General features: G+C 44.0%; 3 protein-coding genes across 4 annotated transcripts in view; 2 read left to right on the top strand and 1 right to left on the bottom strand.

Moving 5' to 3' along the window:
• The first annotated feature begins 3,461 nt into the window (after window positions 1–3,461).
• On the top strand, window positions 3,462–10,994 carry gpr45 (G protein-coupled receptor 45). Its single transcript, XM_014174383.3, has 2 exons — window positions 3,462–3,990; window positions 7,957–10,994. Exon 2 carries the CDS (start codon window positions 8,084–8,086, stop codon window positions 9,272–9,274), a length of 1,191 nt encoding a protein of 396 aa, XP_014029858.1. The 5' UTR covers window positions 3,462–3,990; window positions 7,957–8,083; the 3' UTR covers window positions 9,275–10,994.
• On the top strand, window positions 10,807–14,839 carry tslig2 (tRNA splicing ligase complex subunit 2). Its single transcript, XM_014174387.3, has 4 exons — window positions 10,807–10,994; window positions 11,732–11,895; window positions 12,561–12,867; window positions 13,477–14,839. The coding sequence occupies exons 1-4, from the start codon at window positions 10,866–10,868 to the stop codon at window positions 13,522–13,524; spliced, it is 648 nt and encodes a 215-aa protein (XP_014029862.2). The 5' UTR covers window positions 10,807–10,865; the 3' UTR covers window positions 13,525–14,839.
• Window positions 14,663–22,681, bottom strand: part of fhl2a (four and a half LIM domains 2a) — a 17,971-nt gene continuing 9,952 nt past the window's right edge. For both annotated transcript variants that reach the window (XM_014174380.3, XM_014174381.3), the window contains exons 4-6: window positions 18,376–18,545; window positions 17,847–18,033; window positions 14,663–17,375 (exon numbers count right to left, since the gene is read on the bottom strand). In XM_014174380.3, coding sequence (XP_014029855.1) covers window positions 17,224–17,375; window positions 17,847–18,033; window positions 18,376–18,545 — 509 coding nt within the window. In that variant the 3' untranslated portion in view covers window positions 14,663–17,223. The remainder of the gene's footprint in view (window positions 17,376–17,846; window positions 18,034–18,375; window positions 18,546–22,681) is intronic.

Raw genomic sequence — 22,681 nt, forward strand, 5'->3', positions numbered from 1 at the left:
CACTGTATGTATTGTACTGCATGAATTTGTTTTGTAACTGCACAACTACTTTTTGTAGAATTGCAAGGCTGCCACATGCAGGTGGAAGGACAGCTGTATTCACTCGGGAGCAAGAGGCTGTTATAGTTGGCATGGTCCTTCAAGATAATGCAATACAACTCAGAGAAATCCAGGAACGAGTGATACAAGACAACACACACTTCCAGGGAATCGACAGTGTGAGCATTTCCACAATTGACCGTGTCCTCCATCGTAACAGGATGCGAATGAAACAAGTATACAGAGTACCTTTTGAGCGCAATTCACCAAGGGTGAAAGAACTGCGAGCTCAGTATGTGCAAGTAAGTGTACATTCAGAAACATTTACTGTAATCCAGATTGTCTACAGTACTAACACATACTATGTGAATGACATTACTCTTCAGTTCATACAATGTATGTGAATCAGAAGTGCATACAGTAGGGCTAATTGTACTCTACAGTATAGCACTGTCTCTGTACGACTTACAAAATCCTACATATAGTATATTGTATTTATACACAGACAATATTTGACTTGAAATCCTTGGACAGACCCCATGAGTTCATCTTTGTCGATGAAGCAGGCTTCAATCTAACAAAGACCAGAAGGAGAGGCCGAAACATGATTGGACAGCGGGCCATTGTTGAAGTCCCTGGTCAACGAGGTGGCAATGTCACAATCTGTGCTGCTATCAGCAACCATGGTGTTCTACATCACCATGTTACACTCGGGCCATATAACACCCAGCACCTTCTAACATTTATTGCCAATCTAAGAGGTATTTTATTTGAGCAGCAGGTTCAAGAGCAGCAGGCTCAAGAGCTAAATGAGAATCCCATTCCCACCTATGTGATAGTGTGGGACAATGTCAGTTTCCACCGAGCTGCTCAGGTAAGGGAATGGTTTAACATCAATGGGCAGTTTATGAACTTGTACCTCCCTCCATACTCGCCTTTCCTGAATCCGATTGAGGAGTTTTTCTCCTCTTGGAGATGGAAAGTGTATGATAGACAACCCTACACCAGAGTAAATCTGCTGCAAGCCATGGATTTAGCCTGTGGTGATATAGGTGAGGAATCATGTCAGGGCTGGATACGGCACACAAGAGGCTTCTTCCCCCGTTGTCTCAGGAGAGACAATATTGCTTGTGATGTCGACGAAGTGCTCTGGCCTGACCCAGCCCAAAGACAAGAAGAAGCACATTGATCACATGTTTACTCCTTTGATTTTTGTCCCTTTTAGTATTGTATACTGTAGTACAGTGCATTGTAGGCTGTATACTGTACAATGGACAAATTGTATGGCCCTGAACATTGTACTTTCCATTTATTAACAGTACTGACTGCTCAATAGATTTTGACTGGTTGCAGGTTCATATCAACAAAGAACAAGAATTACAGTATCACAGAGACAAAGGACAAGTTTGTGAGATGCAGGGTACAGTACTGTAACAATAGGGGTACAAGGAGGAGGAAGAACAAAAAACTAAATTGCAAAGAGCAAAGCAGAGCAGTAATTTCTGATCAGTTTTGAGCTACTATGATAGAACATGTTTTCGTTCATCAAAAGACAATGACGGATAAATATGAATCTTTTTTTAGATTAAAAATGTACTTCTCCCTGAGAATTGTATGTTTTGAACAATGTGTTTTCTATTTTTCGGTGTATTGTTTACTGACTGCTTGAGAGTGTATATCATTTTGATCACTTTGTTTATGATTTGAGAGCAGTGTTTGATTTTGAACACAGGTAAAACTGTTTTGAGGCGAATGTTTTATTTTGCGAGAGGAGTCAGAGGTTATGTAAATAGTGCTTGAAGATGAGGTTTTGTGTTTAATGTTTTCAGGAAATGGAGCAAGGTTTCAGAAATTGTGTTTTAGCAATTGAGAAAAACTGTAATTGAATTTAATGAGAGAGAGTCAGAGAGCGAGAGTATCTATTCTTTTGAAACCTTTGTGAGTGTAATGTTGACTTCATTTCTGAGTGTTTATTTCCCTTTTGTTTATTATCTATTTCACTTGCTTTGGCAATGTAAACACGTTTCCTTTGCCAATAAACTATTTGAATGAGAGAGAGAGAGAGAGAGAGAGAGAGAGAGAGAGAGAGAGAGAGAGAGAGAGAGAGAGAGAGAGAGAGAGAGAGAGAGAGAGAGAGAGAGAGAGAGAGAGAGAGAGAGAGAGAGAGAGAGAGAGAGAGAGAGAGAACTAGCTGACATCACTGTGTCAGGTCAGGAGCATGTAAACAGAGTAACACTATATTGTCATTCAGAAATACTATAGATCTGTGGTATGTCATCTAAGTATCTACATCTCTCAACTACATCTCAAGACGATATACTGTAGATTTCTCCATGAACAGGGAGATGGTGATATAACTACTTTTATAAAAAACACATAATGGGATGCCTACTGTATTTGCATTTATTATGGATCTCCATTAGCTGTTGCCAAGGCAGCAGCTACTCTTCCTGGGGTCCAAACAAGATGAAGGCAGTTACATCACACAAATAAAACAGTGCATCATACAACACCTTGTTACACGACTACTCTGCCACGACATATCTACAATACAAAATTACTGTCTGAGGAGCAGTTGCAATATGAACATTTGGAGTGTGTGTGTGTGTGTGTGTGTGTGTGTGTGTGTGTGTGTGTGTGTGGTGTGTGTGTGTGTGTGTGTGTGCATATTTGCAAATGGGAGTGTATCCCCCCTGACCTGTGAGAGGCTCCGGAGTGAATGTGCAAATATAGTAAACACTACGACAATGCTGCCATCTACTGGAAGTAACACCGTTTTGCTGCATGTCAATGACATTATTATCGTTACAGTTCTCTCCTCTCTGTCTGTCTGTCTGAGTATCCCACAGTATGAATGTATGAGTGTGTGTGTGTGTGTGTGTGTGTGTGTGTGTGTGTGTGTGTGTGTGTGTGTGTGTGTGTGTGTGTGTGTGTGTGTGTGTGTTGGTTCTTCTATCCTTGTGGGGACCTAAAATCCCCAAAAGGATTGTAAGAAAAGGAAAATTCTCCCTCGTGGGGACTTTTCCCACATCCGCATGAGGACAAAGGCTATTTTAAGTTTAGGGTTACAATTAAGGTTAGGGTTAGAATTAGGGTTAGGGTAAGAGGTTAGTGGTTAAGTTTAGGGTTAGGATTAGGAGTTAGGTTCACGGGTTAAGGTTAGGGTGAGGGAAAATAGGATTTTGGTCCACACGAAGGTAGAAGAACATAACATGTGTGTGTGTGTGTGTGACACAGGCAGGGTACTAATCTCCATACATATGGCTGAAATAGACATTAACATGTTGTACACATGGTAGCCTAAGTAGGTAAACATGTCTAAAGAACAGGCTATTATTGACGTCATGTAGGCTAGGCCATTGTGCTACTGAATACATTGAATATATTGTAGAGGTGATGGTTAAGATGTGTTTAGGCCCAATTGAGTTGCTTATCCATACAGACAGTGGCCTATATCTTTTGACTTTTGACTAGGTAGAGCTAGAACATTGTGGGAAGATCAGTTTCATTCTCACTTTATTCAGTCTCAGATGGTTCGCAAATGAGGGTTATTTAATGATACAGGCAGTGCCCTTTGGAATTACTTGCGTTATTGTCGGCATGTATCGATTTCGTCTTCCATATGTTTTTTCAATATATGGTGTGCTTCCTAAATAAATTAAGAATTCTAATCGACATTCGTCTTAAAATCAACACTTTTAAAACAGCGGACCTGTCCGCGCCTTGCGCGTCAGCAGGCGACTGCACAGCACATGTTTTGATTCCCGATTGCGAAAAGCAAAGCAAAGTGGTTTGGTTGGGGTGGATCCTGGATGGAAGGAGGCGATGGAATGTGTGTGTGCCGTGGACAGTGCGTCTTCCTATAGGTCTTGTAATGATACCTGGATTAGGACAACTGGACAAGCCACCCGAGACTCAACATCAACGGCATTGTGAGTCGCATGATCAAAGGTAGGCTGTTTGATCCGTCATTTTGCACCATTTCTCGATTATAATTATGGCGCTCGAAACAATGCGCATTGTGCTACTCTACTTGCCGAGAATGGAGAAAAATGTGATAATTGTGTAGACTATATTTTTCCTAAATGTATGACAAAACAGTCTCGTTACATTACACAATTCAGTCGAATTAGACAATTGACAAAACGCAATCCTTAATCAGCTATAAAGGTATTCAGAATTAATGAGGGAGAAAAAAATCGGTGGGCATATGATAGCGTGGTGTATGAAACGTCGATCAGAATGCATTTTACCAGGCCTGCATGAATTAATATGGCTATGGGGAGGTGAACAGACAATAGCCTAGGCATTTCGTTCAAGTCTGACTCGGTTCTTACAATGTCTGACTGGATATACTGTCTTCTAATGGACATTGATGTTCTCAGTTGACCCTATCAGCGAGACGTTTTCACAACACAAAGGATGCAACAAACGGTTCCATGTATCAATAATGAGATTTCTGGTGACTCAAACACATACTAATTCTCCATAAACACATACACTGCTACTCTCAAATCAATGCAGGTCTGTGTATCCCAACAACCATATATTGACCTGATGAAGAAGAGGGCTATTCTCACACTATTGCCTGAATTGTAGTCTGCATTCTCATTGGATAGAGTGCATTGAAGTGGTCTAAGTACACCAAACAGTATTCTGTTATCTCATTGGATAGAGTGAATCAATGTGAGTATCCTCCACCAATCAGTGGATGTATAAAAACACAGCCATAGATTTACTACACATTGATTGTGTAGCTGGTACTGAGATGCTCACATTCAGACTGTTGATGTAGTTTATTTGGATCCCCATCAGCTGTTGCATAAGCCGTAGCTATTCTTCCTGGGGTCCTGGAAGGAGTGCAGGCTAGCAGCATATAGAGCAAAAGCCTGATCTGTAACATCTTTTTTTATTTTATTTATTTCACCTTTATTTAACCAGGTAAGCTAGTTGAGAACAAGTTCTCATTTACAACTGCGACCTGGCCAAGATAAAGCAAAGCAGTGCGACAAATTCAACACAGAGTTACACATGGGATAAACAAACTTACAGTCAATAACACAACAGAAAAACCTATATACAGTGTGTGCAAATGTAGTAAGAATATGGAGGTAAGGCAATAAATAGGTCATAGTGGCGAAACTAATTACAATTTAACATTAACACAGGATCATAGGAAATAACAACAAAACAACAAGTGTTTTATTGAATCTGGTTGAAGTCAATGTAGGTGTTAACATGAGAAACATGAGAAACATGAGAGAGAGCCAGACTAGGTGACAACAACACAACACACCTGTGGCCAGGTAATAATGACACATACCACCGTCATCCAGCCAATCAGTCCGTCATCCAGCCAATCAGTCCGTCATCCAGCCAATCAGTCCGTCATCCAGCCAATCAGTCCGTCATCCAGCCAATCAGTCCGTCATCCAGCCAATCAGTCCGTCATCCAGCCAATCAGTCCGTCATCCAGCCAATCAGTCCGTCATCCAGCCAATCAGTCCGTCATCCAGCCAATCAGTCCGTCATCCAGCCAATCAGTCCGTCATCCAGCCAATCAGTCCGTCATCCAGCCAATCAGTCCGTCAGTCAGTCAGTCAGTCAGCCAGCCAGCCAGCCAGCCAGCATGTCTGTCAGTCAGCCAGCCAATCAGTCAGCCAGCCAATCAGTTAGCCAGTCAGCCAGCCAGTCAGTTAGTCAGCCAGCCAGCCAGCCAGCCAGTCATTCAGTCAGTCAATCAGCCAGTTAGTCAGCCAGCCAGCCAGTCAGTCAGTCAGTCAGCCAGTGGCCTTGTCATCTCTGTGTTACATCCTCCTGGTCATAAGCCTACTCTGTGCCAATCCAGGCCCTGTGTTGAGTACACTGGTACAAATGAACTGCACATATCAAGAGTTCAACTGTCCTTTAAATCCATCCATCATTCCTTCCTCCCTGCCTTGAAGTAATCACTGATCTAACACAAGTGGATTGATGAAAGCAAACTTTCCATTAGAAACTTTACACCTATCCATGCACTTTATATCAGTGATTACTCAAAGGAAGGAAGGAAGTATCCCTCACTGGGCACATCAATTCAATATCTATTCCACATTGGTTCAACGTAATGTCATTGAAATGATGTGGAAATAACGTTGATTCAACCAGTGTGTGCCCAGTGGGATGCATTAGAGCTTGACGTCCTGGTTTATGTCACTTTAATACAGGACCTGTTCATTGTGGAGTGAACTTGTAAAATCTAATTAATTTTACTCTATATAGAATTTCTGCTCTGTATGTGATTGTTGATTGTTGTAACACAGGGCACTATTGAAAAAGAGACCCTGGTCTCAATTTGGATTCCCTGTATAAATAAAGGTTAAATAAAAATAAATAAATACAAAAATCTAAAGTAGCACCTTTCCATCTCTGAACAGATAAAGAGCTCTGGAGGAGCACAATCAACTGTCTCTCTCTCATCCCCTCGCTCTCTCTCTCCGTCTTTCCCTCTCTCTTTCATCTGTCTGTAACATTGCCTCATTTATTCTCTCCATCGGGACTATGTGCGTGCACAGAAGTGGGTGAATTTCATCCAATGAGAGATGGAGGGATGGGGAAATGGGGGAGGTAGCTATATTTCTTCCGAACAGGCTCTTCTCGTTCCTATCTCATGTATTTATACCAGAGTTATTTTACTCCAACACTGGAGGAAATGGACTAGTTAGTGAGTGTGGAAGTGCCGGTTTGATATCTGGGTCGCAACAGCCCCACTCACAGACAGACAATGTAATGTCACAGACATTTGCAGAGAGATGGGGATGGGGGGAAGTGGGGGTTGCGTTGTTACCATGGATGTGATGACCTGGTTGCCTCAGCAACGATCAGTAACACTTTTGACGCAAGGTCTTGTATATGAATCCACAGCAGGGATCATTAATCTAGAATTTTCCTTTGTAAAGCTTGAGGCAGAAATATCAATTTTCAAAAGCTTAAAGCACAAAAGCACCCACACACACTACCTCCATATTGATTGGTTGATGAGAGCCATAATGTTTAGACAGTCGTCCTCTTCCAGGTCGTCACCTGCCTTTCAGAGCTGTATAGCTGGGGGAAGCACTGTGTTGAGAAGGGCTCATTTACAGGGTTAAAGGAACCACTAGGTGCATCATGATGGTGCTTAAAGCCACAGTATTCCCCATCCCTCCACCCCACCCCCGGAGCGAGAGAAGGGGTTGCAACCATGGCAACAGCTGTGTCCTGTGAGTGAGCTATTCACTTTCATCTGGATTACATTCTGTAGTGGAGCTGCCCCAGCGGATTAGATTTTATTTTGCCTCGCGAACAAGGTCTGTGTGTGTGATGCAGCGCTTCCCAAACTCGGTCCTGCCCCCCCCCCCCCGCTCATAAAACGGGTGACTGCCTGGGTGTGGAAGTGCGCTGCCCAACCTCTTTGTGTTATATAACAGTCTATAAGCGTAAGAGGCACAGGCAAGTCATTCCCCCTCCACTCCTCCACTAAATCGGATCCATCTCTCCTCTGATTCTAATTCACACTGAACAGATAATAACCAGAGCATAGACCCCAGTGTCTGTGACACGCTGATGAGCCATACACTCGCTCCCAGCCAAACACTAGCTTCCCTCCTGTTTGTGTGGGCTTCCCCGGTGTAGAAAACAACAACAACTCTAACGCTACAAGTGTGGACTTCAGTTACTTGTCCACAGCCCGTAGTACTACTAGTAATTCACATGGATAAAACACCATAACGAACGTTGGCCGCAGTAGATTACCTTCTGGATGTCGATGATCAGTGGATATGCAATCCATCTGTCCAGTCTGTTTTTGTTCTTAAGGAACTATGTTGCACTCAAAAGTTTCTAGGATGCAGGTTTTGTTCCAACATGTATTTGACATGTAAAATGTTGCTTCTGTTTCAGACCTGGCCATGAATGAGGAGACCAGGATGTGTGACTGACCAAGGAAGCTTTGACAACACAACTTTAGACTAAAGAAAAATGATGTGTATCCAGGGTGAAACTGACTGTTAGCCTGATAACCATCACTATGGCGTTTTGCAACGGCAGCCTGCTGGCTAGGTGTGCCCCCCTGATGGAGCTGGAAGAAGAGGAAGGGGTGGTGATTTCACCGCCGCCGCCTCCACCGCCAGGGGTTGGGACTACTAGTCCCCTCATGCCTGTCACCCTGCGTGTGACGCTGGCCGCTATCATGATCTTCATGATCGCCATCGGTTTCCTGGGCAACGCCATCGTGTGTCTGATCGTCTACCAGAAGCCCGCCATGCGTTCTGCCATCAACCTGCTCCTCGCTACGCTGGCATTCTCTGACATCATGCTCTCGCTGCTCTGCATGCCCTTCACCGCCGTCACCGTGGCTACCGCCGACTGGCGCTTCGGGGGCGGGTTCTGCCGTGCTTCCGTCATGCTCTATTGGCTCTTTGTCCTGGAGGGTGTGTCCATCCTCCTCATCATCAGCGTAGACCGTTTCCTTATCATCGTTCAGCGGCAGGACAAGCTGACGCCACACCGTGCCAAGCTGCTCATCGGCGCTTCCTGGGCGCTGTCCCTCTGCGTGGCGCTCCCGTCCGTGATCGGCTGGCGGGCGGGTGCGGCGGGTGTGACGGGCATTGGGGGGGCCTGGGCGCCACAGTGCGTGCTGGGCTACAGTGAGTCGCTGGCCGACCGCTGCTACACGGTGCTGCTGACGGTGGCGGTGTTCTTTGTGCCGTTCGGCATCATGCTCTACTCCTACCTGTGCATCCTCAACACGGTGCGCCGCAACGCCCTGCGCATCCACAACCACACCTCCGACCAGGCCAGCCTCCCAGTCCTCAACCAGGTCAGCAAGCTGGGCCTGACTGGCCTGCAACGTCCCCCGCAGGTCAATGTGGACATGAGCTTCAAGACGCGGGCCTTCACCACCATCCTCATCCTCTTCATCGGCTTCTCTGTGTGCTGGCTGCCCCACACAGTGGTCAGTTTGCTGGCCGTGTTCAGCCGGAGGTTCTACTTCAGCCCTGCCTTCTATCCGGTCAGTGTGGGGGCTCTGTGGCTCAGCTATCTGAAGACAGTGTTTAACCCAGTCATCTACTGCTGGAGGATCAGGAAGTTCCGGGAGGCGTGTCTGGAGTTCATGCCCAAGAGCTGCAGGCTGTGTCCCAGGGTGCCGGGCCGGAGCCACAGGAGGGTGAGACCCAGTAACATCTACGTGTGCAGTGAGACCCAGTCAGCTGTGTGACAGTAACATCTACGTGTGCAGTGAGACCCAGTCAGCTGTGTGACAGTAACATCTACGTGTGCAGTGAGACCCAGTCAGCTGTGTGGAACTAACAGTCACTCTGAGGACACGCCATGCAGCCGTGGAAAGCAGTGGTCACCAACTCTGGTCTTGAAGCTACAGGGTTCTCCACTGGTGTAAAGGACCTACTATACTCTCTATACGATTTGTTAAGACATCAACATTTCAGCAGTATAGACGGCTTGCTGCTGAAACGTTGCTGTCTTTTAACAAATGATTTCCATTGGCGCTTTAGTGGTGAGGACAGTACATTCTTGTGTTTTGTCTAAAGTGCTGTGGACACTGGACAGCCATGAACAGAGGCACTCAAAAGTCTTTGTGTGACTGTCTTTATTTCCCTTCTCCTAAAAAAAGACCTGAAGAGAAATGATGTACAACTGGGAACAGTGTTTTCTATTTAACCGTTTCCATGGTGTTTGTATAATTGTCTGAGTACTATTGGTGATCGTTTACCCAGATGGTTGTTGTATATGTTTAATTATACTGTATGTAAATGAAAACGTTGGATAAAATTGTAAAGAAATGTTGATCAGTATAAAAAAGTGTTTCTGTGAATGAATAATTGATTAATTGAATGAACTAACAATCCAATTGACAGGTGTGTTGACGTCATCAACTATGCATATGTAGGCAATAGACTGAGTAGAAATGAAAGATAACAAATCATGTTAAACACAGTTATAACCGTTGTAAGTTGTCTACATACACTGTAATAGGCTAGCATTGTACCTTAAACCTAATACTGGAACTAAAATATATGTTGGGCATGCTGCTTGACAAAGGTAGAACATGTTGTCGAACACAAACCACGTACAGCCGTCCCCTGCCTCTACAATGTCAATACAATGACTGTGTTGCTGGGATACTAAAGACCTCTATTGATTGTCGGTTGCGGAGTGCATTTATGTGTGTAAGACCCATATCTTCCACAGCAGAACACACAGTCTGTGCTGTAGGTAATGCATCTCCATATGTACCGTGGTTAAACAGTTTACTGAGAGAAGTTCAAATCTAGGGCACACCATGTCAACTCATACACTTTGCGTAAGGTGTGATTATCTCAATTCTACTGCTTCAATGAGCGAAGAAAGATGTGTACTATGTACACATCATGTAGTAGATGTACACATCGATGCCCAGTTAGAAATGACCTTTAGACACAGATCTAGCATGTTTGCCTTACCCTATCTCATAATAACCTTATGCAAGACCTAAATATATCACCAAAAAAGGCTTTAGATCTAAGGGACAGGCAAAGGTTGCTTCCTTTTCTCAGCACACTGAGCTGCAAGAACTGACAGAGAAAACATCCCTACAGATCCTTTTTATGCAACATGAAAATAAAGTATCTACATTAAGTGTATCAATGGCTTACTTCAAGTGAATGATACATAGACATAAGGAGAGGAAGCCATTATAATTGATTGAGACGTAGCCCATTTGAGCGCTACTTTGATGATGTATCTGATTGATGGGACAGCTGAACTACGTCACAACCAGACGTAGAGGATGCTGGGGCGAGAGGGCAAAGATGGCGCGCTCCACCAACATGGGACGTGAAGGGAAAGACACATCTCAGGGTAGAGGCGCTTCTAACGCAGATCTCTTACTACACCCCGAGCTCCTGTCTCAGGAGTTTATCCAGCTGGTTCTGAATGAGGTAAGAGACGAATCAGGGCTAAATTTGAACAAGAAGAGGGTTGACTTAGCGCTAGTCAGCTAGGTCCCAGCTAGCTAGCAAGTCAGCTAGCTAGCCACCGGTAGTTAACATCAGCCAGCTTGTATTGTAGCCAAAATGTTCCGCTGGTTTAGCTAGTTATTTGCACCCGCGTCAGAACACTAAAGAGGCCATGCAAACCCAGCATGTTGGAAATATCGTCAGAAAAATATTAAATCAGCTTAAAAATGCGTGGATCATGGTTTGTTTAGTCAGGTGTGTTTTAGTTGTTTTGCGCATGCGTCAGGTGAAATAAGGGAGTACCTGGGGTGTATTCACTATTATAAACTGGGTGTTTCGAGCCCTGACTGCTGACTGGCTGACAGCTGTGGTATATCAGACCATATACCACGGGGATGACAAAACATTTACTTTTACTGCTCTAATTATGTTGGTAACCAGTTTATAATAGTAATAAAGGTTTGTGGTGTATGGCCAATATACCACGGCTAAGGGCTTTATCCAGGCACTCTGCGTTGTGTATAAGAACAGCCCTTAGCTGTGGTATATTGACCATTTGCCACAAACCCCTGAGGTGCCTTATTGCTTAAGAGCACACTGTAGCAAAACGTTTGTTATTGAACAGTTAGCTAGGTCCTGCTCTGGCTCTAGTTCATATGTCAGCCGGTGGTTTTAATGAGGCTCTAGCTAACACGTGTTTTGGCCCCTGTCCTGGACAGAAAAAGATAACCAGTGGAGACGATGGGAGCCGCGACCAGCTCACGGCTCTCTACCTCCGGCACGTCATCCCCCTCCCGCAGAGAGCGCTGCCAAACAACCGCTGGGGAAAGAGGATGGCGCAGACTCGAGCGCGACAGAGCACAGCCAGTGGACAGTCTCGTAGGTGGGGAGAGGATATGTTTCTCTAAAACGTGAAATCACCAAGGTGTCTGGACCTATCTATAACATGCCATTTACATCAAAAATACATCCTTTAACTCTGTTACATTGACAATACAAAAATACCACTGAGTCAGACTTGAAATAAAGGTAAACTCAGCATTCGAACAAGGAGATTTGAAAACCATATATATTGAGATGAGCGTGTTGCAAGACTTTGCTCTCAGAGTATTTGTGCATGGGTGTGCTTCATGCTGCTACAACATGGTAGCTACTGGACAAACTCTTAGTTGTTGAGGAAATCAGCCTGATATTAAAGAATGTCTCTGAAGTTTGATGGCCACAGACACCAAACAAAAAAACATTCATTTCAAAGGTTAACAAACCATACAACTCTAGGCATGAGGACTATGCTTAGCAAAACCCCATTTACAGGTGGAACTGTGCAGATAGTTTAGTAACAGAGTAAATCTAATGGTGATGTTTGTTTTTTACTGTGTACATTGTTTAAAGTAGTCTTGTGCATAGAGTTGTAGGGTTTGTTAAACTTTGAAATCAATGTTTTTGGGGGGGGTTTTGGCATACATTTTCAAGTGTAAAAATCTGAGTCACTGTGGAATTGCCTTACTCCTACTGTAGCCTCAGTCAGTGTCCTGTTTTGTCTTACAGCTTCAGTGATGACCACAACAGGAAGAGGCCTCTGATTGTGTTCGATGGCAGCTCCTCTAAAAGTGGCCCCGTCAGACTGAAAAAGCCAGAGGGTCAGACCTCGGGTTCTGGCGTGACAGATAGATTCAAGCCCCCTCCCTCCATGAACCTCTTCAGCCCCATACGCAAGCTGTCCAGCACCACCCCTAGCCCCTCGTCCTCCCACAGCCCAGGAGGCCCCCATAGGAGTCCCACTGGGAATAAGGGTCTGGGGAGCCCCCCTTCCTCCCCCAAGTCAGTTCATCTGAAACGGGAGGCAGACAGCTCGGTATGGAACCTCAGTATCTACTGGTCTATGCTAAATATTTTTCTAAAGATGATTTTCTGGTCACCAACCGTGGTCCTGGAGAGCTGCAGGATTTCGTTCCAACCAAAACAATGTATTCAGCTAATGGTATACTTAAGCAATAAGGCCCGACGAGGTGGTGTATATGGCCAAAATACCTTGGCTAAGGGCTGTTCTTATGCAAGATGCAATGCGGAGTGTCTGGATATTGGCCTAATACCACAAACCCCAGAGGTGCCTTATTGCTATTATAAACTGGTTATCAATGTAATTGGAGCAGTACAAATACATTTTTGTATACCCGTGGTATACAATCTGCTTTACCACTGCTTTCATCCAATCAGCATTTAGTGCTCGAACCACCCGGTTTATAAATAACATTATAATCAGGGCCCTGATGATTCAACTAAATCAATCAGGTTTTTTACAGTTGGACTGGACCAAATGCTTTCACATTCAGTAGCTCTCCAGAACCAGGGTTGGTGACTGCTTTCATGGGCTTTTTGACTGACTTGGAGAGGTTTGGGAATGTTGATGTTATTAGTGAAGCAGATGTGTGAATGTTGTCGGTGATTGTCTCTGTCTCCTCAGGGTGAACTGAAGGAAAAGAAAAAGATCCAGAAAGTGACCTGGCCCTGACCCTGGACCGTACTGAGAGACCCACCACTCCACTATAGAGCAGTGATGAGCCACCTCACACTGGGGCGTTCTCTGCCAGAGTCAGGACAATCACAGAACTACTCTCTGACCCTTTACCTGACCCTCAAGTGTCCTTACAGTGAGTGCTCTGCTCCTGGGACTTTACTGACTCTTACTGCAGACTTGACACCACAATATTTCTATGTTCATAAGTAGTTTGTGGAATAAGCAGTTTAACCCTCAATTCTGCTCTATGCATTATAATTCTGTGATGTGACCTACCTGAAATCCTCTTAGAATAGTTAGAGTTCAGCCTTCCAGTGCTGTTAGAGGTTGAGTTGAGGAGATTGATGGTGTTTAACTTGATAGGAAAACTTTGGGTCTACAATGCTAAGTTGTTATGCATCTTCATACGTCTGTGTGGCCGTACCATATCCGCAGTGGGGCATGACGGGTAAGGGATTTCTCCGGGTTTTGATACTGATTTAGATGGAATCCTCAGTAGGGGGAAACATTGTCACTGGCCGCCCCACCACAGTTATTGTTCCCGAGGTGAGGAGCATCTTCATTGCAGTACATATTGCGCTCTTCTGTCGCGTGTGCAATGATGTCGGGGGGGACAGTGTTTTGTTGTTTGCAGGAACTTCTTTGTTGCTGTTACACCATTTAAGGATTCCAGCTTTATTGTATTGGTACTGTGACACTTGCATTTGTAATGGGATGTTTAGCTCGTGTGCCTTGCCTTGAGTGGGGGTGCATTTGAAGTGAACCACTAGATGGTGCCAGAGACTCAGTCCTGCTTGATTTGCAAGTGCCTGAGAAAGGCTTTACTCCTGGTCTAGGATCAGATTAGCCAACCATGAATCCTACTCTTAACCATTAAGGCATCAAAGCATACCTGACCCAGGACCTGCAGTTAGGGGCAACTTGTACTAACGCAATGGCATTGTTCAGCTTTTCCCCAAATGTATTTAGCTGCCACTACATTCCTATAATGTAGATGTATAGAGGGAGTGCCCATCCACTGCCCCTTGTTGGACCCCATCCTCTAACTCTGCCACCGCAGCTAAAAAAAATCCTAGAGGAAACACTTAACTTCATGTCACTTCCTTAGTCATAGAAGGTGTACAGCAGTTGGTGTATTTTTATACTTCTTTATTTGGACTTCACACTGACTTCCTGTCAGAGCCCTTGGAAAATGACTGATAAGAGACATGTCTTAATAGGCATGGCTCATGGTTACCAAGCATTTGCACCAGTGTCAGTCAAATGTATACGTGTTGGGGGTGATAATAAACAGAGCTTAAAAACCAAACTGTCATTATTTACACCATGGTTAATAATGTTTTTTTTTCTTTTAGTTGTAGCTTTTGTTTTATTCCCATCTGAATAACATTACAAACGTTGCAGCAGTGTAAATGCCCGGTAAACCTGTTTCTTTGAGTTAGTTCACATTTTCGCAACTTTGGGACTTATGCTCCCTCATACACACCAGCATATAGCCTTTAAAATCTTAAAGGTATTTGGCACCCAAATTACACAATGACTGCAATAATTGTGTAGTTCAGGTGAAATATTCCTTTAAATACATAAACTCAATATATTAATCTTTAATTATGACAGCCGACATTCATGCGTAAAACCTCAAACTATGTGATGTATCAAGCCAGGGCATGCAGAAAGCAATATTTTCTGTTGCACTCCAAAAAACATTGTAATGTATATTTTTGAACTCATATAGTGTATGATTAGTAGCCTAATAACGGGTGTGTTCCTCTGCCCAGGCGTTGCTGATGCATGCAAGATCTTGCAACGCCCGGATAGGTATTTTACGTATTAGCTAACCACATGATGTTAAGGCAATCTGATGCCGGACTGCCCAGTCGATGACGTGGCACCCAATCATTTGTTGATGCATGCGACGTCTGAGAAGGGGAACGCGACCAGTATCTTGTGTTCACATGTCATATATATATACACAGTTGAAGTCGGAAGTTTACATACACTTAGGTTGGAGTCATTAGAACTTGTTTTTCAACCACTCCACAAATTTCTTGTTAACAAACTATAGTTTTGGCAAGTCGGTTACGACATCTACGTTGTGCATGACAAGTAATTTTTCCAACAATTGTTTAGACAGTTTATTTCACTTACAATTCACTGTATCACAATTCCAGTGGGTCAGAAATGTACATACATTAAGTTGACTGTGCCTTTAAACACCTTGGAAAATTCCAGAAAATGATGTCATGGCTTTAGAAGCTTATGATAGGCTAATTGACATCATTCGAGTCAATTGGAGGTGTACCTGTGGATGTATTTCAAGGCCAAACTTCAAACTCTGCATCTTTGCTTGACATCATGGGAAAATCAAAAGAAATCAGCCAAGTCCTCCATAAATTGTAGACCTCCATAAGTCTGGTTCATCCTTGGGAGCAATTTCCAAATTCCTGAAAGTACCATGTTTATCTGTAGAAACAATAGTACGCAAGTATAAACACCATGGGACCAGGCAGCCGTCACATCGCTCAGGAAGGAGAGGCGTTCTGTCTCCTAGAGATGAATGTACTTTGGTGCGAAAAGTGCAAATCAATCCCAGAATAACAGCAAAGGACCTTGTGAAGATGCTGGAGGAAACAGGTACAAAAGTATCTATATCCACAGTAAAACGAGTCCTATATCGACATAACCTGAAAGGCCGCTCAGCAAGGAAGAAGCCACTGCTCCAAAACCGCCATAAAAAAGCCAGAATATGGTTTGCAACTGCACATGGGGACAAAGATCATACTTTTTGGAGAAATGTCCTCTGGTCTGATGAAACAAAAATAGAACTGTTTGGCCATAATGACCATTGTAATGTTTGGAGGAAAAGGGGGGAGGCTTGCAAGCCGAAGAACACCATCCCAACCGTGAAGCAAGGGGGTGCCAGCTTTGCTGCAGGAGGGAGGGACTGGTGCCCTTCACAAAATAGATGGCATCATGAGGTAGGAAAATTATGTGGATATATTGAAGCAACATCTCAAGACATCAGTCAGGAAGTTAAAGCTTGGTCGCAAATGGGTCTTCCAAATGTACAATGACCCCAAGTATACTTCCAAAATTGTGGCAAAATGGCTTAAGGACAACAAAGTTAAGGATTTGGGGTGGCAGAACTGAATTTGTGGGCAGAACTGAAAAAGCGTGTGAGAGCAAGGAGGCCTACAAACCTGATTCAGTTACACCAGCTCTGTCAGGAGGAATGGGCCAAAATTCACCCAACTAATTGTGGGAAACTTGTGGAAGGCTACCCGAAACATTTGACCCAAGTTAAACAATTTAAAGGCAATGCTACCAAATACTAATTGAGTGTATGTAAACTACTGACCCACTGGGAATGTGATGAAAGAAATAAAAGCAGAAATAAATCATTCTCTCTACTATTATTCTGACATTTCACATTCTTAAAATAAAGTGGTGATCCTAACTGACCTAAGACAGGGAATCTTTACTAGGATTTAAATGTCAGGAATTATAAAAAAAACTTAGTTTAAATGTATTAGACTAAGATGTATGTAAACTTCTGACTTCAGCTGTGTGTGTATATATATATATATATATATATACACAGTGATGCTCAGTTGTGCTCTGATAGGTCATTGTTACTTCCTGGTTGTTTTGTTACTATCCAATCAGACGTGTCGGCCACTCGCTGCCTGCCAATCAGATGTCTTTGCCACACTCGGGGCACAGGATGTCGTCACGCTCGGTGAGGAAACCCCGGCCCACCAGGGAGACGGAGCACTTCTTACAGTTGAAGCAGTCGTTGTGCCACTGGCGCTCTTCAAACGAGATGTACTTACTGCCACCCAGACCTGAGAGACAGGGAGAGATGAACACATAGTGTTATCAAAAGGTGAAGGATGTCTCTGCATCCTAAAACATAGATGCAGGAAACCATAGAGCAGTTATACTGTACCTTGCTTTCTCTTATCCAATGACATAGATCAGTGATTGGGGAAGGAGGAAAGGTGGAGAACTTTAGTAAGGATTCAAACAGGGCCACAGTGTACAGCGTGATGGGGTGAGTAAGTGACTGACTTCCTGATTACAAGTTAGAACTGATTTAAAAGTGAGTATCTAATTGGCTGACTGACTCATTCTGTTAGAGACAGGTACACAATTTCATCGCAGTTCTGCACAGATTATCGGATCGTTCTATCATGTTCCCTTTAGTTCCTGATACACTAAGCACTATTCCACGTGTTGTAAAGATCTGATAATCAGTGCGTGACCTGAGCAGAAAATGTGTATCTGCAACACACCTAGATGGATAGATAGTTTACCGCTGATGGGGGTGGTGCAGGAAGCACACTTCTTGGCATACAGGTTGCAGAAACAGTTGAGGCAGTAGGCAAAGTCGTCACGGGAGGTGAAGCGCTGGCCAGACAGCTGCTGCTTGCAGCCGGTGCACAGGAAGCAGTCCTTATGCCAGGGCTGGTCACGATAGGTCACCCCGCCAGTAGTGATGGGCTATTATAGAGAGAGAGTTAGGTCGAATGTGACTGCACACAAGTAAGCACATACACACCAACCAAGTGCTACAAACCAGGCACCAAGAAATACCAGATTTTAGTGGTTAAGCGATCCATTCAATAAATTGCCACGTGAATGGATACTGATGGCATTTGTGTACATATAAAGTACTAATCGTTCTTGCTCTAGTCTTGCCTGCCAGATTCACAGCCAGTCTTTCAGTAGTTGTAGAAAAAGCCCTGTTTTATATCTCTCTGATGTATACGCCACTTTAGAGGAAAGAAAAAGTGAGGAAGAGATACTACAGTATTTACACTAAGGTTATGACCTTAGACCTACTTTCTTGCAGTGCACACACTGCATGGCAAACTGTTTCTCATAGCAGGGCACACAGAAGTTGTGGTTCTCCTTGGGGATGAAGCTCTTGGTGCCGATGGGCTGCTGGCAACGCTGGCAGGTGAAGCAGGTCTCATGCCAGCTGTTACCCTTATGCTCCATCTTCCTGGAGCCTGCATGAAGGGGAGGGAGAGAGAGAGAGGGAGGGAGGGGAAAGTGGATGAATGAGGGATGGATGGGTGTGTAAAGGAATTAAGAAGTATAGAGAATGGAGAGTGCGAAAGAGGACACACATGCTACTCAGTCCTTGGGTAACACACAGTCCCTCACTGTCTGCCCCCTCAGAGCTGCTCTCTAAAATACTTCCTGGGATTAAAAAAAAATCCAATTACATAAATTCAAATTTTATTGGTCACACACACATGGTTAGCAGATGTTAATGCGAGTGTAGCAAAATGCTTATGCTTCTAGTTCCGACAGTGCTGTAATATCTAACAAGTCCTAAACGATATCATAACCGCCGTCGATAAGAGACAATACTGTGCAGCTGTATTCATCGACCTGGCCAAGGCTTTCGACTCAATCACCACATTCTTATCGGCGGACTCAACAGCCTTGGTTTCTCAAATGACTGCCTCGCCTGGTTCACCAACTACTTGTCAGACAGAGTTCAGTGTGTCAAATTGGAGGGCCTGTTGTCTGGACCTCTGGCAGTCTCTATGGGGGTGCCACAGGGTTCAATTCTCGGGCCGACTCTTTTCTCTGTATACATCAATGATGTCGCTCTTGCTGCTGGTGATTCTCTGATCCACCTCTACGCAGACGACACCATTCTGTATACTTCTGGCCCTTCTTTGGACACTGTGTTAACAAACCTCCAGACGAGCTTCAATGCCATCCAATACTCCTTCCGTGGCCTCCAACTGCTCTTAAATGCAAGTAAAACTAAATGCATGCTCTTCAACCGATCACTGCCCGCACCTGCCCGCCCGTCCAGCATCACTACTCTGGACAGTTCTGACTTAATATGTGGACAACTACAAATACCTAGGTGTCTGGTTAGACTGTAAACTCTCCTTCCAGACTCACATTAAGCATCTCCAATCCAAAGTTAAATCTAGAATCTGCTTCCTATTTCGCAACAAAGCATCCCTCACTCATGCTGCCAAACATATAGTGGGGGGAAAAAAGTATTTGATCCCCTGCTGATTTTGTACGTTTGCCCACTTACAAAGAAATGATCAGTCTATCATTTTAATGGTAGGTTTATTTGAACAGTGAGAGACAGAATAACAACAAAAAAATCCAGAAAAACGCATGTCAAAAATGTTATAAATTGATTTGCATTTTAATGAGGGAAATAAGTGTTTGACCCCTCTGCAAAACATGACTTAGTACTTGGTAGCAAAACCCTTGTTGGCAATCACAGAGGTCAGACGTTTCTTGTAGTTGGCCACCAGGTTTGCACACATCTCAGGAGGGATTTTGTCCCACTCCTCTTTGCAGATCTTCTCCAAGTCATTAAGGTTTCGAGGCTGACGTTTGGCAACTCGAACCTTCGGCTCCCTCCACAGATTTTCTATGGGATTAAGGTCTGGAGACTGGCTAGGCCACTTCAGGACCTTAATGTGCTTCTTCTTGAGCCACTCCTTTGTTGCCTTGGCCGTGTGTTTTGGGTAATTGTCATGCTGGAATACCCATCCACGATCCATTTTCAATGCCCTGGCTGAGGGAAGGATGTTCTCACCCAAGATTTGACGGTACATGGCCCCATCCATCGTACCTTTGATGCAGTGAAGTTGTCCTGTCCCCTTAGCAGAAAAACACCCCCAAAGCATAATGTTTCCACCTCATGTTTGACGGTGGAGATAGTGTTCTTGGGGTCATAGGCAGCATTCCTCCTCCTCCAAACACGGCGAGTTGAGTTGATGCCAAAGAGCTCCATTTTGGTCTCATCTGACCACAACACTTTCACCAGTTGTCCTCTGAATCATTCAGATGTTCATTGGCAAACTTCCGACAGGCATGTATATGTATTCTTGAGCAGGGGGACCTTGCGGGCGCTGCAGGATTTCAGTCCTTCACGGCGTAGTGTGTTACCAATTGTTTTCTTGGTGACTATGGTCCCAGCTGCCTTGAGATCATTGACAAGATCCTCCTGTGTAGTTCTGGGCTGATTCCTCACCGTTCTCATGATCATTGCAACCCCACGAGGTGAGATCTTGCATGGAGCCCCAGGCCGAGGGATACTGACAGTTCTTTTGTGTTTCTTCCATTTGCGAATAATCGCACCAAATCTTGTCACCTTCTCACCAAGCTGCTTGGCGATGGTCTTGTAGCCCATTCCAGCCTTGTGTAGGTCTACAATCTTGTCCCTGACATCCTTGGAGAGCTCTTTGGTCTTGGCCATATTGGAGAGTTTGGAATCTGATTGATTGATTGCTTCTGTGGACAGATGTCTTTTTTACAGGTAACAAGCTGCGGTTAGGAGCACTCCCTTTAAGAGTGTGCTCCTAATCTCAGCTCGTTACCTGTATAAAAGACACCTGGGAGCCAGAAATCTTTCTGATTGAGAGGGGGTCAAATACTTATTTCCCTCATTAAAATGCAAATCAATTTATAACATTTTTGACATGCGTTTTTCTGGATATTTTTGTTGTTATTCTGTCTCTCACTGTTCAAATAAACCTACCATTAAAATTATAGACTGATCCTTTCTTTATCATTTGGCAAACGTACAAAATCAGCAGGGGATCAAATACTTTTTTCCCCCACTGTACCCTCGTAAAACTGACTATCCTGCCAATCCTTGACTTCGGCGATGTCATTTACAAAGTAGCCTCCAACACTCTACTCTACTATCACAGTGCCATCCGTTTGTCACCAAAGCCGCAAATACTACCCACCACTGTGACCTGTATGCTCTCGTTGGCTGGCCCTCACTTCAAATTCGTCGCCAAACCCACTGGCTCCAGGTCATCTATAAGTCTTTGCTAGGTAAAGCCCCGCCTTATCTCAGCTCACTGGTCACCATAGCAGCACCCACCCGTAGCATGTGCTCCAGCAGTTATATCTCACTGGTCATCCCCAAAGCCAATTCTTCCTTTGGCCGCTTTTCCTTCCAGTTCTATGCTGCCAATGACTGGAACGAATTATAAAAATCACTGGAGACTCATATCTCCCTCACTAACTTTAAGCACCAGCTGTCAGAGCAGCTCACAGATCACTGCGCCTGTACATAGCCCATCTGTAAATAGCCCATCCAACTACCTCATCCCCATACTGTTATTTATTTTTGCTCCTTTGCACCCCAGTATCTCTACTTCATTCATCTTCTGTACATCTATCACTCCAGTGTTTAATTGCTAAATTGTAATTATTTCGCCACTATAGCCTATTTATTGACTTATCTCCCTTATCTTACCTCATTTGCTCACATTGCATATATACTTTTTTTCTATTGTGTTATTGATTGTATGTTTGTTTATTCCATGTGTAACTCTGTGTTGTTGTTTGTGTCAAACTGCTTTGCTTTATCTTGGCCAGGTCGCAGTTGTAAATGAGAACTTGTTCTCAACTAGCCTACCTGGTTAAATAAAGGTGAAATAAATATAAATAAAAAAGTAATCTAACAATTCCCCAACAACAACCTAATACACACAAATCTAAAGGGGTGAATGAGAATATGTACTTGGATGAGTATATGGATGAGCGATGGCCGAGAGGCATAGGCAAGGTGCAGTAGATGGTATAAAATACAGTATATACATGTGATATGAGTAATGTAAGATATGTAAACATTATTAATTAAAGTGGCATTATTTAAAGTGGCATTGTTTAAAGTGACTAGTGATCCATTTATTAAAGTGTCCAGTGATTGGGTCTCAATGTAGGCAGCAGCCTCTCTGAGTTAGTGATAGCTGTTTAGCAGTCTGATGGCCTTGAGATAGAAGCTGTTTTTCAATCTCTCGGTCTTTGTATACAAACACAGTGGGGACAGAGGGGCATTGTTGTGTTCAAGGAAGTCTGGAGCAAATGTATTCAGTATCTACAGTACATTCAGTGTTTCTGCTCTGCTGCACCCCAGACCTCACCAGAGTAGAGTTACACTGACTGTCTGTCTGTTTGTCTGAGAGAAGCACCATCCCAAGGAATTATGGAAATGATGATATTTAAAGACGTAGATTAGTTAGAATCATCCAAAACTATCTACTATCACCACTACTACTGGCACTACTACTACTGGTACTGGCACTACTACTACTGGCACTACTACTACTGGCACTACTGGTACTACTACGACTGGCAC

This window comes from Salmo salar, chromosome 25 (genome assembly GCF_965601325.2).
Source record: "Salmo salar chromosome 25, fSalSal1, whole genome shotgun sequence".
Lineage (NCBI taxonomy): Eukaryota > Metazoa > Chordata > Actinopteri > Salmoniformes > Salmonidae > Salmo > Salmo salar.

Coding starts and splice junctions, on each gene's coding strand:
- tslig2 (XM_014174387.3), top strand. CDS start 10,866: ATGGCGCGCTCCACCAACATGGGACGTGAAGGGAAAGACACATCTCAG. Junction 10,995..11,731: donor TCCAGCTGGTTCTGAATGAG/GTAAGAGACGAA, acceptor TGTCCTGGACAG/AAAAAGATAACCAGTGGAGA. Junction 11,896..12,560: donor GCCAGTGGACAGTCTCGTAG/GTGGGGAGAGGA, acceptor TTTGTCTTACAG/CTTCAGTGATGACCACAACA.
- gpr45 (XM_014174383.3), top strand. CDS start 8,084: ATGGCGTTTTGCAACGGCAGCCTGCTGGCTAGGTGTGCCCCCCTGATG.